The sequence below is a fragment of the Cyprinus carpio genome, chromosome A7 (genome assembly GCF_018340385.1).
Source record: "Cyprinus carpio isolate SPL01 chromosome A7, ASM1834038v1, whole genome shotgun sequence".
Lineage (NCBI taxonomy): Eukaryota > Metazoa > Chordata > Actinopteri > Cypriniformes > Cyprinidae > Cyprinus > Cyprinus carpio.
This window is the reverse complement of record NC_056578.1, coordinates 579,446-596,148: the sequence shown is the minus strand read 5'-3', so window position 1 is coordinate 596,148 and position 16,703 is coordinate 579,446. Positions and strand designations below refer to the sequence as shown.

Sequence of the window (16,703 nt, the reverse complement as noted above, 5' to 3'; positions counted from 1 at the left end):
TCCTTTAAGACAAAAAAAAAAAAAATAATAAGTTTGAAAAATAAAAATACTGTAAAATAAAAAAACTATAATTCATTTTAATTGTGGGTATGACCTATTTATTTAAATTGCAAAATTGTTTTCTATTATTTTAGCTTGAATTTTTAGATCTCATAGTTACCAGAGAAACGGTCTCCACTGTCTGTCTGTATGATGACATCACAGCCAATGTTTCTCTCCCACAGTGTCCGTATGACCCTCAGGCTTCTTTCCCTCTCTTCACTCCTGCTGACCACAGCGTCGTTGCCACACAGTAGCTCGAGTATTTCGGCCCCTAAACACCTACAGGCTTCCAGCACCTCATCTGTTTCTCTTCTGTCCATCTCTCCACTGTAGCTGAAGTCCAGTACAGCCTTCAGTCCTGCAGGAGTCATCCGTCCTCCATCCAGCTCCACTTCCTTAAGCCCCGCCTCTCCAAATAACAGCCACGCCTCTGCCTTTTGACAATTATCTGAACCATCTAAGCATTTTTAAGCAAGTACATGCCACTATTGGCTCTGAAGATGACAAAACTGAGAAAAATAAAATAAAATTACAACCCATTGCATTTTTTGCTGCATAATTTTTCCCATTATATATATATATCAATTAGATCTTATAATAATTTTTGTTTCCATGCTTTGAAATGCATACAAATGTCAGTGTGATATTAACAGTTCAAGGGTCTTAACAGGTCTTTTTTTGAAAGTCACTTTATATATTTACAGTAGCATACACATTTTTAAGCACGTGGCCCAACATACTTTATCTTTCACAGAGTTAATAAGTAATTTCCATTGGCAGTAATTTTAAAAAGAAAAGAAAAACGAGGAGGTTTTATTCATTGGCATTGTTCTGTGAGCAGCGAGTCTTTATCATGCTCATTATATCAGAGGTGACCCCGCTGAAACACAGTCGCTGGCGACACGGGCATGTTGACACTGACTGACACACGAAAGCTCTTGAACAGGAATAATGACTCTGCAATGCTCCCTTGACTACAGTTTAACCTGCTCCAGCTCACCATTATTACTGCAGTACTCAAAGCTTTCCGTGCTTGTCCTGGAAGCAGCTGCAGTCTGTGAATGTGTTCACTTTCTGTGAAAAGAAAAGACAATTAAAATGTTATTGTACAAAAAATGATGTTTTTAAGTGTGTTCTTCATTTCATCTGAGATAGTCACTCATGTTAGATGACCGCCTGTATGTTTTTATTTGTGTCAAGATGTGTTTGCTACTGATGGACTAATAATAGATTTCGCGATGCGCGTGACCTGAGAGAAATAAAGAAAAGCACAGTAATATAAGATAACATATGGCTAATCTCATGTTCGTCTTTAACTAAGAAGGAAAGAAAAAATGTAATAGCCTGCAATTTTTTGAATAAACTGATGGGTCAGATGTTACACTTCCAATTTCTTAAAATATGAATTTTTTGAAGGTTGTGTTTCCCCTGTCTCCCCTGACAAGCTGCCACTTTATTTCTAATTTTTGGGAGTGGTGTGACTGTGGGACACAGCAGATTTGAGAGGAGAAAAACTAAAACTTTTTGTAAAAAAAAAATAAAAAAGTCACTTTTTATTCTACATTTGTTTTTGTGATAGCAATCCCTGCTTTGTAATTAAACTCATCAAAGATACTTTATGTTTATTGTGTGTCTAAGTATTTTTCATGAAAGTTGTTAGAGCTAATAATTTTAGCTAGTTTATAGCTTCAAGACTCTGTGTTATTTGTAACAACAATGAAACAGAGTATGTTATAACATAAGCATTATATATATTTATAAATATATATATATATATATATATATATATATATATATATATATATATATATATATATATATATATATATATATATATATATATATATATATTCTTTGAATTTCCACGTTTTGGAAGAGAAAAACAAACTGAGGGGTGTCTCTAAATGTTCAAGTTCAATTATATTCTGGCCAATTATGTCTGACATTAACAAACATGCTTAAACACACACACATGCACGTTACTGAGTTTTGTCAAGATGCTAATGTAACACAAACACATACCAATTATGTTGAAAAGTCAGAAAGTCAGTGTTGAATTGTTTTTTTTTTTTTTCGTCATAATCCTTGTTGCATAATGTTACATCTTGGTAGGCCTAAGTTACAACTAACCCGGGCTATGGGGTGAATTGCAACATTTCTCTCCTCGTGTTTGAAACTAAACCATGCATTTTCTGTTTGTGTTATAAAGATGACAGCTACGCCATTTGTTAGCAGACACTTGTAACTAATTTCAATCACATTTTGAACACACTGGCTTAAAATAACTCCAAGATACAGACAGAAATGTCAAAAATGTTACAATGTCTCCCTATATTTTAGTATCATTGGCATTAGTGCAAGGCTTCGGATGTTTAACTCTTTAGTTTGTTTAATTTCATTCTCATTTCTCTCACTGATGATTCTTGTTTTGCATATTGTAAAGACAATGATTTTTAAAAAAAAAAAAAAAAAATATATGTAAATGTATGTTTTATTTATATTTAGAATTGTTTAGATATTGTATTATTATATATATATATATATATATATATATATATATATATATATATATATATATATATATATATATATATATATCATCATTGGTTTCAGTAATGGGTTTCTTACGGTTTTGCGAATGAACGGAAACATCCCAGTTTTAATCAAATGTTCTTAATAAAGCTCTTTATATGGCGCGATAAGATTAAGTTCTCATAAAAAATCCTGGACCTTATATTCAGTGCTGTGTTTAATTCCAGGAACGACCTGAACCGTTTTGGCACCCGTTTACAGGCCTATATGAGTCGCGCTCCCTCTTTTTAATAGAAAGTTTTGCCAACTAGACCCATGATTACCTCAGTCAGTCAGTAATGAGCCAACAAATTGCTCAAGATAAGGTTTTTATACAAACCTGTGAGCGTGTGCGCGCGCGCATAGACAGATTATGGCATATTTCAAGGTTGTGTAAAGCACTGAACACCATGTTAAAAGTTTCCTATTAAGATCGCTCGTTTCTTTACACAAGTGAACTTGAGACCTGGAGGCCATAAAGTCTAAAAAGTTAGTAAAGGGAGTTTCTCCAGAAGATCATAAAATCAGTGACAAAGCACATTACTTTTGTGTCTTTTGTTGCCTTTGTGTATACATTCAAACGCTTTTCTTCCTTCAATTACTTCGTTCAATCATATCATGAAATCATAAGTACATTTTTTTAGCTCTTTTACCACCCTTTCCTTTTACTGTTGCGTTCTGTGTAATGGAATATCAGCCTCATATTATATGTTATTATTTGGATTAATGATTGACCGGAACCAGTTGACACAGAGACCGTTATCAGGATAATCCGAGGAGGAAACGGAGCGCGCTTGACATCTTTTATGTCATCAATTACGCAGAAATGCGTCTCAGAACTAGCGCGCGTCCACGTGGGATGAGAGAAGGTGTAACTTTTGCTATAAATTAAGAAAGCCAAGATGATAACAGAAGACAAGACTGCAGCGCTGCTCAAACCGAGATGAAAACATAATTTAGTTGGTTTTCAGCTGTTTCTGTTCGCGTCTTCTTTATTCATTCAGGAATTAAAGTTCCAAAGGAAGAGGAGACCAGCTGTCAGCCAATAGAGCAACATAAATAAAGTAAGTTCTTGACTATTTTGGTGCGTTTTCTCCCCGAATCTATTTTGACCAAAGCAAAATCTGTCTGTACAAGGAGTTCACATATCAACGCAACATCTTTGATTAAAGTATTAGATTAGAAGTAGTGTAGTCTACAATTTGGAATACAATTCTATTTATTTAATTTTGGATAAATTGCATAAAATAATTACAATTATTTAATTAATTATTTAAATAAATTATGTAACGATTTTATAAACATGAAAAAATATATATAATATTAATTGTATGAGTGTTTATTTATTTACATTTTGAATAGTTAACCATACTTAAAAATAAATAAATCCAAAAATAAAATCAGGTCTATGCAAGCTATTTCTTTAAATGCATTATCTTTTACTTTTCAGGTATTCAGATATTTTGAACTTTCAGGTGTTCAAATGGGTCACCGCTTCTCCAGACGCAAGCTGGATGGCACGGAGGACTTGTCCCCAGGTCGCTTCTCGGTCAGTGAAGAGGCTCCGCCGCATTACTCCTCTTACAGCACCGGCAGTGAGACGGCTGTCAGCATGGAAACGCCGACACGAAGGCCTTCAGAAGTTGTGAACTCAAGGCAGGACAATAGACGACCTTCCATATACAGCACCATGGATGCCATGCCGCATCTCGAGTTTTATGCCAACGCCACCGCCACGGGCCGCATCCGCCGCAGCAGGCCATCGCTGGAGACGCTGCGCAAGGCTGTTGATGTGAGTCATGTGCTGTAAAATAGTACAGTAGCCCTGAAGTACCGGAGGCCGCAGATTTAGGACAGCATTTCTAAGACCCTTGTGACAGCGCCATCCAACTCCATCTGACGAGGCCTGATTCAAAACTAAAACAAACCGGCGCAAATACGAGGCACAAGATTTTTTTTTTTGTATTTTTTTACTTAATATATATATATATATATTTTAACGTAAGGGCAGGTCAGGGCTTCCAGTTATTTAGCTGTGAAAAAGCCATTTGTTATTCTGCATAATGTTGCAAACTGGTAGGCTATTTTTTAACATATTGCTTCCCAGTCAACATTTGTATGTGGGGACCATATGGGTATGAACTGGGCTGAAAATGGGCCCCAAATAGGATTGTCCGCAGGTTCCATAATGGCCCCATGTCAATTGCCCACATGGATTTCATATAGGATTGCACTTGTGGGACCCAAATGGGCAACATGCACAAGACCCATCTCGGTCCCAGCTTTAGATCATTATTGCATTCATAAACACATTAGTTTTGCTCAAACCATTTACCGCACTTTGTTATGTTTAGTTATTTATATATTTGAATAGAATACAGAATATTTGGCATATTTGAACAGAATACAATTTAGGCCTACCTCTGCGTTGACAAATGGGGTATTTCTTCCAGGAAAATTTAATTTCTAACCAAAATACTAATATAGCCTAATAAAACAAATTTTGTTAAAAAAAAAAAAAATTCCAGAGGGTTAACAGCAGTTAGTGTTAGGGGCTGGTTAGGAGAATATATCGATTCAACTTTAAATAATTCTAATCGCTCGATTCAATTGTAAAGTAAATGCTATAAAATACTGTAAAGTATGAAAAAATCAACAACAACAAAAAAAAAACACCTAAAGTCCAAACTGCGATCCTGAAACTAAAGTCTCCAGTACCTCAAGATCACGTTACTCTTTTGTAATGTACTTTCCAATGACTCTCTATGCATTTAAATGTGCATGTGTGTATTGGTTTAGGATGCAGAATCCGGCAGTAACACGGGAGACTCTGGTAGGGGAAGCGTGTCAGCGCTACAGGAGAGTGGAAACGAGTCCAAGGAAAACGGGGCAGGAGGAAAGACCGCCCAGCCGGTGCGCTTTGGATGGGTCACCGGGGTTATGGTGAGAAACCGTGAAACGTTCATATGCATGCGTGCAAAAGGTCAAATGCACACATGTATACATGCTCTGCTTCTGTGTTTCAGGTTCGCTGTATGCTGAATATCTGGGGAGTCATTCTGTTCCTGCGATTGTCCTGGATCACATCTCAAGCAGGAATCCGTAAGCCCACATTTTTATTAATATATAAAACAGTCCCATAAAGTGGTTACTTTTTCACCCGGCCATTCTAGTTGGGAAAAAGGGTAAACTGTCTGTGCAATGACTTCCTACAATGAAATCACAGGCTATTTGCTTTGGTAAAGATAATATTGCTCAAGAAATGTCCATGTCAGGACTTACCAGAACTGTGTGTAATCTCTGATGGCCACTAATCTTTGATGTGTTTTGTCTACTCTGAGCTCTGTTCAGACATTGTGTCCTTTTCCTTTTTTATTTCCTCCGCTTTAGTTCTTACATGGTTAATCATACTGATGTCGGTCCTTGTGACCTCCATAACGGCTCTGTCTGTATCTGCCATTTCCACCAATGGAAGAGTCTCTTCTGGTGAGTCACTGGACAAGAGTGTGACATCAAGCTGATCAGATTGTGATAATCAGTGATGCTTTGCTGCGTAACTCGTTTGTTATATAATGACATAAAATGATGTGACTTGTTGGAGAGAAGTGTGCTGGTGCATGTCTAAGCAAAAACTCCAACAGATTCTGATTGAAAAAAGGACCTGATTCTTATCTAGAGACCAGGGTAAAGTTGTTTAAAATGTTTAATGTGGCTCAGAATGGTCTTGATTTGGAAGGTTTGTTTGGGAGGTTTGGTCGTTTTTAAAACCCGTTTTTATGATATGATTGATGTAATAATTATTTTTTTTGAACAACTGGGCCCAGAATGTCACAGTAGCCTCTTTTGGCCATTAAGCAATCAGCAGCATCATATTTCTTTACATTTCTCTCACATATCTCTCCTCCACCCGTCAGGCGGCGCGTACTTCATGATCTCCCGTACTCTGGGTCCTGAGTTGGGGGGTCCCATCGGTGTGGTGTTTTCTTTCGCCAATGCTCTCGCTTGTGCGCTCAACACGGTGGGATTTTCAGAGACTGTCAGAGATCTTCTCATTGTAAGAGAGACTCAGATCAACACAGCACTTCAGCTGCATGACATTGTTACGTGTGCATGTTATGCCGATGGTAATTATATGTGTTTATGATGCAACAGGAGTATGACTCACAAATTGTGGATTCAATCAATGACGTCCGAATTATAGGATCTATCACAGTCACGGTGCTGCTTCTCATATCATTGGCCGGGATGGAGTGGGAATCGAAGGTACAGTCCTGAAAATAAGCATGCATTTTACAGTACAGTCACTGTTGGTAATATGTTCGTTAACGCATTGGGAAACATCTTCATTCTGCTTTTGAATAATTGAATGAATGCATGTGTGTGTGTGTGTGTGTGTATGTGTTTAATATATATATATATATATATATATATATATATATATATATATATATATAAATATACATATTGTGTCACAATAAATTCACGAATGAGCCTGCAGTTTCTTCACACACCTCTATAGATTCACAAAGCCCTTGTTAGGAAACTCTTAAACAGAGCGTCAGATCAAAAACTTATAATGTAGTGTTTTCCTTTTCTTTTCGTTCTCTCATAGACTCAGATCCTGTTCTTCTTGGTTCTTATGGTTTCTTTCATCAACTACTTTGTTGGCACTTTGATTCCAGCGACTCCCCAGAAACAGTCCATAGGCGTCTTCGGTTACCGCAGTAAGTCTGAAACGTGCCGCATCCCAGAAATCTTTCGTAACAAACTGTCTGTCAAGAACCAGACAGGTTTTAGTCAGTTCCTAGAAGTTTCATTGGTTTAGAAATATTTAACTTCTATAAAAACCAGACAAGATTATTTAGTACCATACAAGTAACTGTAAAGATTTATGCAACATTTGTTTGCATTTGAAAGTTATGTCATTATTTACTTAGTTTATGGGCTTGGAATGACATACAAAACAGTTATTTTTCTGTGAGAAACAAAAGCACAAATTCTTTTGGTTTACGACTTTAGTTTTGGTCTTTTCAAACTACTTTTAGGGTGTCTTTTTGCCTTTTTGTATTTTGTTAGTCATATTTACTATGTGCTATATGGGAAAAAAAACATGTTCTGAAGGGGGAAAAAAATACTAAATTGTTCCTTAATAGAAACATTAAAGGCAACATAAGAATGGCTAAATTATGACAGGAGTTTCATTAATGGTGATCGTTTCCTTTTAACACACCCCAGAAATTATCTTGCAAAATAGTATTTTGATAACAACATTGTTTTTCCAGGCGAGATCTTCTTGGAGAACCTCTTCCCAGACTGGAGAGGGCCGGAGGGTGACTTCTTCCGAATGTTTGCCATCTTCTTCCCATCTGCCATTGGGATCCTTGCTGGAGCAAACATCTCAGGAGATCTGAAGGTAATGAGCGTCTGCAAACATGCCAAAAACAAAGACGCTACTAACCTTTAGAGTTTTGTACTGTTACATATATGAATGCATGAAGTGACAGTGATTTTGTGATTACGGCTCTAAGGTGTTGATCAGGTGTTGTGTTTGTGGATGTTTCAGGAGCCTGAGATTGCCATCCCAAGAGGGACACTGATGGCCATTTTCTGGACCACCGTTAGCTATTTAGCCATTTCTTCAACTGTTGGTGAGTATTCAATGCAGTTTATTACCAAATTCATATGCCATTATGGGCAATGTGAGTTATCAGCACCAATTATCAAGAAGTAAATTTATTATAATTAATAATCATTATAAGCATTTTTTTCTAGCTAATGCAGTTAATAAGTATATTAACCAGCTGTTCATGCTTGTAAAGCAACATAGCAATTTTGTGCATAAGACTGTCCTTATTTTTATTTTTTTTTTTAAGTGAAACATCTTCACTTTCTCTTTGATTGATTTTAATACATTTTCTAATGTGTTGATCATAGAGTAGAGGTTTGAAGGCCTGTGTTTGTCCCGCAGGTGCGTGTGTGCTGCGCGACGCCTCGGGGAACATGAACGACAGTCTGCCGCTGAACTTCACCGAGGCGTGTGAGGGTCTGAGCTGCGGTCTGGGCTGGAACTTCACCGAGTGTCAGCAGAGCGGCACCTGCTCCTTCGGTCTCTCCAACAGCTTCCAGGTGAGGCTCTTCAGTTTGCTGCTGTCCCCTCGACGAGGCACCGGTCCGATGTCTTCTCACATAAGGCTGTGAAGGAATGATTTATGTTTTGGTGTGTGAATGTAAGACGGGTTAGTCTAGTGGTTATAGTTGAAACTTGACATAGTCTAGTGTACTAGATTTAATAACTCCTGTATGCATTTCTTAAAATGTTTTTTTTAATCACTTTAAGTAAATGATCATTTTATTCCTTCCTTCCTTCCTTCATTTATTTTGGAAGTTGTATTCAAATCCGAGCGTGTATATTTCTATGGTTTATCTTGACGATATATAATTGTAGGTAACTTATAGTTGAGTTTAATTAGCCAGGCTGTTCTCTACTCTTCTGTGTCGCTCTTTCAGACTCTCCACTGGTTTGACAGATGAAATCATTCTGCATTAATGTGGTTTCCCGCTCAAATCCCCAGGTCTTGATCCAGGTCTCTGGCTTTGGTCCGTTGATCTATGCGGGCATATTTGCGGCCACCCTGTCGTCTGCCCTTGCATTCCTCGTCTCCGCACCCAAAGTCTTCCAGGTAAAATGGCATACTCTAAACCAGATAATAGCTAATGTGCAACTTAAAAAGCTCCTCAAAGTGAACCTAGCCATTAAAAACACTTTTTCCCCACTTCCTCTTGGGACAGTGTCTCTGCAAAGACAACATCTACCCGTACATCGGCTTCTTTGCAAAGGGTTACGGGAAAAACAACGAGCCGCTGCGAGCGTATCTGCTGTGTTACGTCATTGCCATGTGCTTCATTCTGATTGGTGAGTCAAAAAGCGACGTAATATTTAACACAACTTGTATTACTCAAAGATAATGTACACTGATATATTACATCCACGTTTGTTTATGGGTAACTGGAATAAAAAAAAAAACTCCATCTAAAACCGTTTTAAACATAATTTTGCTACTGCTTTAGCATGCAGCTTTTATAAACTCATTGTATTTAAGAGATTAAATATTTGCAGGATAATTTCAAATAAACTAGTCAAGACCAAAAAGTGTTTAAATGCAAAAAAGGTCACTAGTTGCAGCTATTCCATTTTCTTTATACATTTTTTATCATGTGATCTTGATGTTGTCAGCTGTCATTTTATACTGTATGTATTCTGTGTGTTTATTGCATAAATAATTTTTAATATCTCCACAGCTGAGCTGAACGTAATCGCTCCTCTGATCTCCAACTTCTTCCTCTGTTCTTACGCTCTCATCAACTTCAGTTGTTTTCACGCTTCTATCACTAATTCACCCGGTGAGTAAAAATAAAATGAATCTGATTATCTGATCAATGCATATTTTGAAAACTGAATATGTTATAAGCACAAAATTAAAATAAAAATGTAAAATTACATTGAAGTGTTTGAGATTGTCATTGTCTTAATGTGGAAACTTTGCTGTTAATGCATACATTTAAGCTGCTTTTTGAAAGCCTGTTGAGTCCAGATCTATATTAACACACTCTTTTCTGTTTCCTGAACATTTCTTCTGCTCTTTTTCAGGATGGAGGCCATCGTTTCGGTATTTCAGCCCCTGGACGGGTTTGTTTGGTGCCGTTATTTCTGTGGTCCTGATGTTTCTGCTCACCTGGTGGGCGGCGCTCATTGCTTTCGGTTTAATCATCTTCTTATTTGGCTACGTCGTCTATAAGAAACCCGGTGAGATGCTGACCCTTCAAAATAATGATCACACTGACTTGTATGCTTTAAATAAAATGACCAGGGTGTCTGAATGTTTTTGTGTTGTTCAAGAGGTGAACTGGGGGTCGTCTGTCCAGGCCAGTACCTACAACATGGCTCTGTCCTACTCCGTGTCTCTAGCAGGAGTCGAAGATCACGTCAAAAACTACAGGTCAGATCTGTTTTTACAGCACAATCCGGTTTTAATTCATGTTCCTGGTTTTATTGTGAATGATTCATCAGTGCATGTTATTAAAATGCATGGTGTGCATTGATCTTAATGGTGAAATCATTTTAATCACAAAAGTGCTAGTTAATACTGATAACCAATAGCCAAATAGCTATAGTCATAACTATGAGATAAAAAGTAGGGGTGCACGATAAATATCGGCCGATAATTTATATGCATCTCGTCAGTAAAGCCGGTTCTCTAATCAGGGGTAAATTCCATCAGGTGTGTGATTTCACATAGAGCAGCTTTAACTACATGGAGCTGTTGTTAACTGACAAGCTGCGCAAATCCAAGCTGATAATGAACGTGGATTTGCGCAGATTGTCAGTTAACAACAGCACTGTGTAGTAACAGCTGCTCTATGTGAAATCACACACCTGATGGAATTTACCCCTGATTAGAGAACCTGCTTAACTGACGAGATGCACATTAATTATCGGCCGATATTTATTGTGCACCCCTGATAAAAAGTCAAAATTATAACTTAGGTCATAGTTGTGACACAAGTCAAAATTAAGAGTTGAAAATGAAAATTGAGACATTTGAATTTTTTCATAATTATCTCATAATTATGATTTGCCAAAGCTTACCAAAGTTTTCTTAATGTGGTTGAAATGGGCTTTTCACCATCTGATGATGATAATAACTAATAATAATTTGATAATCAGTCCTGTCCTGCTTTATCTGTTCAATAGTCTGTAGAAGTTTAAACAGTAGTTTAGCCTATTTTTTAGTTAATTTTATTTAAAACGTTGATTTTGTCCAGATATTCACTCGTTGGTTTCGTCTCATCAGGCCTCAGTGTCTGGTTCTGACAGGTCCTCCGACTCTGCGTCCAGCGCTGGTGGACTTTGTGGGCTCTTTCACTAAAAATGTCAGTTTGATGATTTGTGGCGACATTCTCATGGTAAGAACCAGCTGAATGATGTATTTGCCATTAAAAAATAAAAATAAAAAAATATATATAATATATATGAGTCTGCAGTTCTGCCCTCAAAAGACCAAACAAACAAAAAAAAAATGGTTCTGTTTGTTTTCTGGTTGGTGGTATGTGTGTGTGTGAGAGTATATCTAGATGGTTGATTGGGTGAATCAGAGGAAGGTTCGTTCCTTCTACACGTCTTTCAAGGCGTCCGATCTGAGAGAAGGAGCTCGGCATCTTCTGCAGGTTACAGACGCCACGATGCTTCAGTGATGAAACATGAGTACAGACTGCTGTGCAAATCGCTTTTTCATGAATTATTCCATTCAGTCCAGTGGGAGAATTACAGTACTTTAAAATGTTTTTGTACGTTGCACAGAATGACTGCTTGTGTTTCATGCATAAAGCATTAGTGATTTTTGATCTCTGTGCTGTTTTTTTTTTTTTTTTTTTTTTTTTTTTTTCTCCCTGTTGAGTGTTTGTTTTTGTTTTTTTATCTCAGCTTCTGGTTTGGGGAAGTTGAAGCCGAATATACTGGTGATGGGATTCAAAATGAACTGGCAGGAAAGCAGCAGTAAAGGCATAGAGGACTATATCAACACCATATAGTGAGTGAAAAGAATCTGTAGAGAAAGACAGGAAAGCATAATCTCATGCTCTTGAGTGTAATGCAGAAACAAACATTAGTTAACATTTATTAAAGTGTTTATATGCCATGAAAGTGTCTGTTCTACTACTTTAATTCATGCTGTTTTTAATTATATTAATAATAATAAAACAACATGGTAAAGTAAACTTGGAAAATTTGAATGGAAAATGTTTAATGTTTAATAATTTGTTTGTTTTTAATAATATTATTAATAATAAAACAACATGGTGAAGTAAACGTTTTCTAAAGAGAATCTCCATTGAGAATTAGAATTTGGAATTTGGAGGGAACATTTGGAATTTGAATGGAAAATCCGAAAATATGGGAGGGGATTTAAAAATTAAAGGGGAAATGTGAAGATTTGAAATTTTAATGGAAAATGTGAAGATTTGGAAGGAAAATGTGAATTTTGGAGGGAAAATGTGAAGATTTGGAGGGAAAACATGCATAATTGTCTTTATGTTAATTAGTGTGACCTGAAATTGGCCTTGAAATGTGACCTGGACATTTTTGTGAGATTCACTCGAATAGGATCAAAAATAAAGTATATTTGTTTGGTCTCAGTGATGCTTTTGACTCCAACCACGGCGTGTGTGTTCTCCGCATGATGGACGGACTGGATATCCGAGACGAGTTAGAGACTGAGGGTATGTTGTGTTCGTCTGTGTGTGTATGTCTCGTACCATCTTTGAACAGTTTCAGTAATGCTTTCATGTGTGTTTGACAGTCAACCAGGCTTTTGAGGTGGACGAGGCCATAGAGTCTGACGATCAGATTTCAGACGCTGACTCAGGTGAATAAACCGATCGATGCGTCTTCTCTTTGTTCTTCAACCTTATCTCGCTTCTCCTTTCATCTAATTCTGTCCTTTTAGATGTCGACAACAGAAAGAACACGGTGAACGATCAGATCAAAACCGTGTTCCAGAGCAAACAAGGGAAGAAGACCATCGACGTGTACTGGATCTCTGATGACGGAGGTCAGATATGGACTGTAATCATTACAAGGCTTCAGTCGTTGTAATTTGTGTCTGATAACCCTTCAGTTAACACTGAACAGTTGAGTAATGCAGTTAAAGCCCTTAAAGTCTCCCTCTCTTTGTCTCAGGTTTGACTCTGTTAGTGCCATACTTGTTGACCAGAAGGAAACGCTGGAGACGGAGCAAAGTCAGAGTGTTCATCATTGGAGAACAGCAAACCATGGAGAACGACCGCAAGGAGTGAGACTCGTGAATCATTACAGACATCTGAATTATTTGAACCATCACCCGGAGGAAAGAAAAAGTGACAGAGGAGATTTGAATATCTAATAGACAGCAATTTGATTAAATTTAGAAATGTTCTGATGTTTCTCCTTCGGAAAAAGTCTCCAAAAAGCAGAACAGATCTCACTAATGTCTCAAAGTGTGCTCAGATTTGCCTAGATAAAATCAGATCTCTATATGAACTCTATAAAGCATTTCTGTTAAATTCCCCCAAGATAAAATGATCTCTTGCTGTTTAATCATTGGAATAATCAGATTCAAGAACATTAGATCTAATCATTTCATCATTAGAATCATTAATATTATATTTGACCGAAAAACTTAACTCTTTAAAAATGAACAGAATCATCGAATTCAGACTCATTTGAATCTTCAAACATCAGTTATTGGAAAGAGTTATCCGAATCATTAGAATCAACAGAATCATTAAAAGAATCATTCTAGTCATCTGAATCAATAGGGAATTATATGAATCATCGAAATGATTGGAATCAGTCAACAGTTCCATTAGCTACATAAATTCAAGTTCCTTTAGAATTCAGAGCGTAATTTTAAAAGCGAAGAGCATTTTTTATCGCAACTCTATGGAGCCCCGCACATGACATGCAAGAAAAAATAATAATAAATTGTGCGCACAATTTACTAATTAATTCCTCGATGTACTAAAATGTGCACATGATTACTATTTCGTTCTCTCGTTTTTCTAAATCGTGCGCACAATTTACTAATTTGTTCTCTCGATTTATAAATAGTTTTGAAAATTTTTAATATTTAGTTAACTAGTTTTTATATTATGTGCACAATTTATAAATCGAGAGAATGAATTAGTAAATTGTGTGCACTATTTATAAATCGAGGGAGCAAAATAGTAAATCGTGCACACGATTTAGCCCACTATTTTTTCCTGCATGCCATATGCAGGGCTTTGTGTAAGTCTGCTTGTATTTTGAAAATTCACATAAAAGCTGTCAGTTACTGTACTGTGCTTGAATATTTATTATTTTATTAATAAAATTTCTTGTTCAGAATGAAGACTTTGCTCCAGCGTTTCCGGCTGGATGTTCACGATGTCATTGTGATGACGGACAGCGAAAGGCCACCACTTGCCAAAAAGTAGGTTTAGCCCAAATGGGTTATAAATGTGTAATTAATCTGAAGCAAAGAATGTGATGTGCTCTGGTAATAAGATTTAAATGCAGTAACAGATCGTCTTTGTCATTAGCATGAGGCGCTTTGAGGAAATGCTCGCCCCCTTCAGGCTGAATGAGGGACAGCTGGACGAGAGGACGGCGCAGCAGCAGAGGACAGAGTTTCCGTGGAAAGTCACGGACAAAGAGATGGACGCACTGAGACTCAAGGTGAGTGTGTGTGTGTGTGTGTGTGTGTTTGACCTCAATGTCCAGCTACAATACTCGCCAGCTCAATGTTTCTTTCTTCCTGTGACAGTCGGAGAAGAAAGTGCGGCTGAATGAAATCATACGGAGGAATTCGAAGTACGCCGCGCTGGTTCTAGTGTGAGTATTGACTGTAATACCATTAACCATTACTGGCTGCTGGTCAATATGTAATTCATACACAAAGCACAATCTGATAATATTGGAGCCTCATGAATCATTTACGTTTTAAATGTAAGAATCATAATTTGAGGGTAAACACACCTGTTAAATATTAATAAACGTCTGTGTGTGTGTGTGTTTTAGGTCTCTCCCCGTACCGCAGGCAGATTGTCCCAGTTCTCTCTATATGTCCTGGCTGGACACGCTGAGCTGCGGTCTGCACTGTCCCGTCCTGCTCATACGAGGAAACCAGCAGAACGTCATGACCTTCTACTGCCAGTAAAACAGCCACGAGATTTACTCACTTAAGACACTCAAGGAAAACTATTTGGCTTGCTTCATGTTTCAGAATAGTGGATGGAAAACATTCAAAATACACTTCAGTGCTTATTTGCACTTTCTTTATTTGTGTCTGTAGATTTCAGTTTCAATCCATGTCTTTAAAGGCCAGTTTTTCAAAATGAGTTTCTATCTTAGCACTTAAATTCTTAAGATGTGTTCATATTATTTGCCTGATTTTTATTATTGCAGTTAATGTCATGTCTGTAGATTTCAATTGCAGTCCATATATGTAAAGGCCATTTTCTCCAAATCAGTATATATCTCCATTTTAGCAGCACTTACATCCAATTACACATTTTCATGCCTGTCTATATTCTAAAGGATTTTATAGAAGGGTCTGATTTTATTGCACTTTAACTGTTTGTATCTGTAGATTTTAAATGCAATGCATATCTTTAAAGGCCATGTTCTCCTCTTCAGCACCTACTTACATCATATTTAACAGTTTTATTCTTGTTTATATTCTGAATGTTCATATATCATTCATTATACACAACATTTTAATCCTTACAACATGTTGAAATTGTCAATGGGCTGTCAATGGTATTTCCTTTACAGAGTGATAGAAAGACAAATCCAAAATCCCCCTCTCTAAACTTAGACCCCTCTTCATAACTTAAGATTTCAGAAAACTTATATGTGAAGTTGTTGCATTTTGTTTGATGTTTTGCATTAAAAATATCTAAAATAAAGTACAGCAGCCCCAAAACATATCTGGACACCTGTCACACTTGTTTCTGACATTTTAACTATGACTCTAGCTATATTTGAGGCCACTGTAAATTTACTTTCATAATATATTAAGTCTTTAATTGATTGTGTTGTCTTATTCTTTTGGCACATTTAGCTCGTTCTATGTATTCTTGTATTTCTAATTTTTTGTTGTGAATTCATTTCTGTGTTATGGTCTTGTTTGGTAAAAGGGAAGTTGCTGGAAATAATTATAATTGGGGAAAATATTTAAATTAGTTTATCTTGTTAATGATTCATATTTTTATCATTATTTTTGAGCTTTGAGAAGGGGCAGCTGCATACAGAAACATACAAACACTCCATTAAATCTGTGTTTATTTCAGCTGTAATATTCTGATATTAACATATGATGTTTCTATACTTGGTGTAATGAGACAATCAATGAAGGTTGAGATGTTCGTCATTGTGCTTAATTGTATTTTTCACATTGAAAAGCAGATCAAAAAACTTGTAATTCATAATAATCTAGTGTTTATTTACAGACAAGATGTATCGTTCTACATTAATTCATTATAATGTTTTAGTCAATGAAGTGTAATTTTACAAA

General features: G+C 36.7%; 1 protein-coding gene across 1 annotated transcript; it reads left to right on the top strand.

Annotated features, from left to right (window-relative positions):
• Nucleotides 1-3,507: 3,507 nt before the first annotated feature.
• On the top strand, nucleotides 3,508-16,702 carry slc12a10.1 (solute carrier family 12 member 10, tandem duplicate 1). The gene is given in 27 exon segments (XM_042759312.1): nucleotides 3,508-3,677; nucleotides 4,064-4,405; nucleotides 5,413-5,556; nucleotides 5,640-5,715; nucleotides 6,004-6,099; nucleotides 6,528-6,667; nucleotides 6,766-6,876; nucleotides 7,226-7,337; nucleotides 7,896-8,026; nucleotides 8,177-8,261; nucleotides 8,582-8,739; nucleotides 9,186-9,293; nucleotides 9,403-9,526; nucleotides 9,913-10,014; nucleotides 10,262-10,417; nucleotides 10,511-10,610; nucleotides 11,466-11,587; nucleotides 11,735-11,839; nucleotides 12,095-12,200; nucleotides 12,806-12,888; nucleotides 12,969-13,034; nucleotides 13,116-13,220; nucleotides 13,349-13,460; nucleotides 14,532-14,618; nucleotides 14,728-14,863; nucleotides 14,952-15,019; nucleotides 15,206-16,702. Coding segments are annotated over 26 exon segments (3,081 nt in total). The 5' UTR covers nucleotides 3,508-3,677; nucleotides 4,064-4,096; the 3' UTR covers nucleotides 15,345-16,702.
• The last annotated feature ends 1 nt before the right edge of the window (nucleotide 16,703 follows it).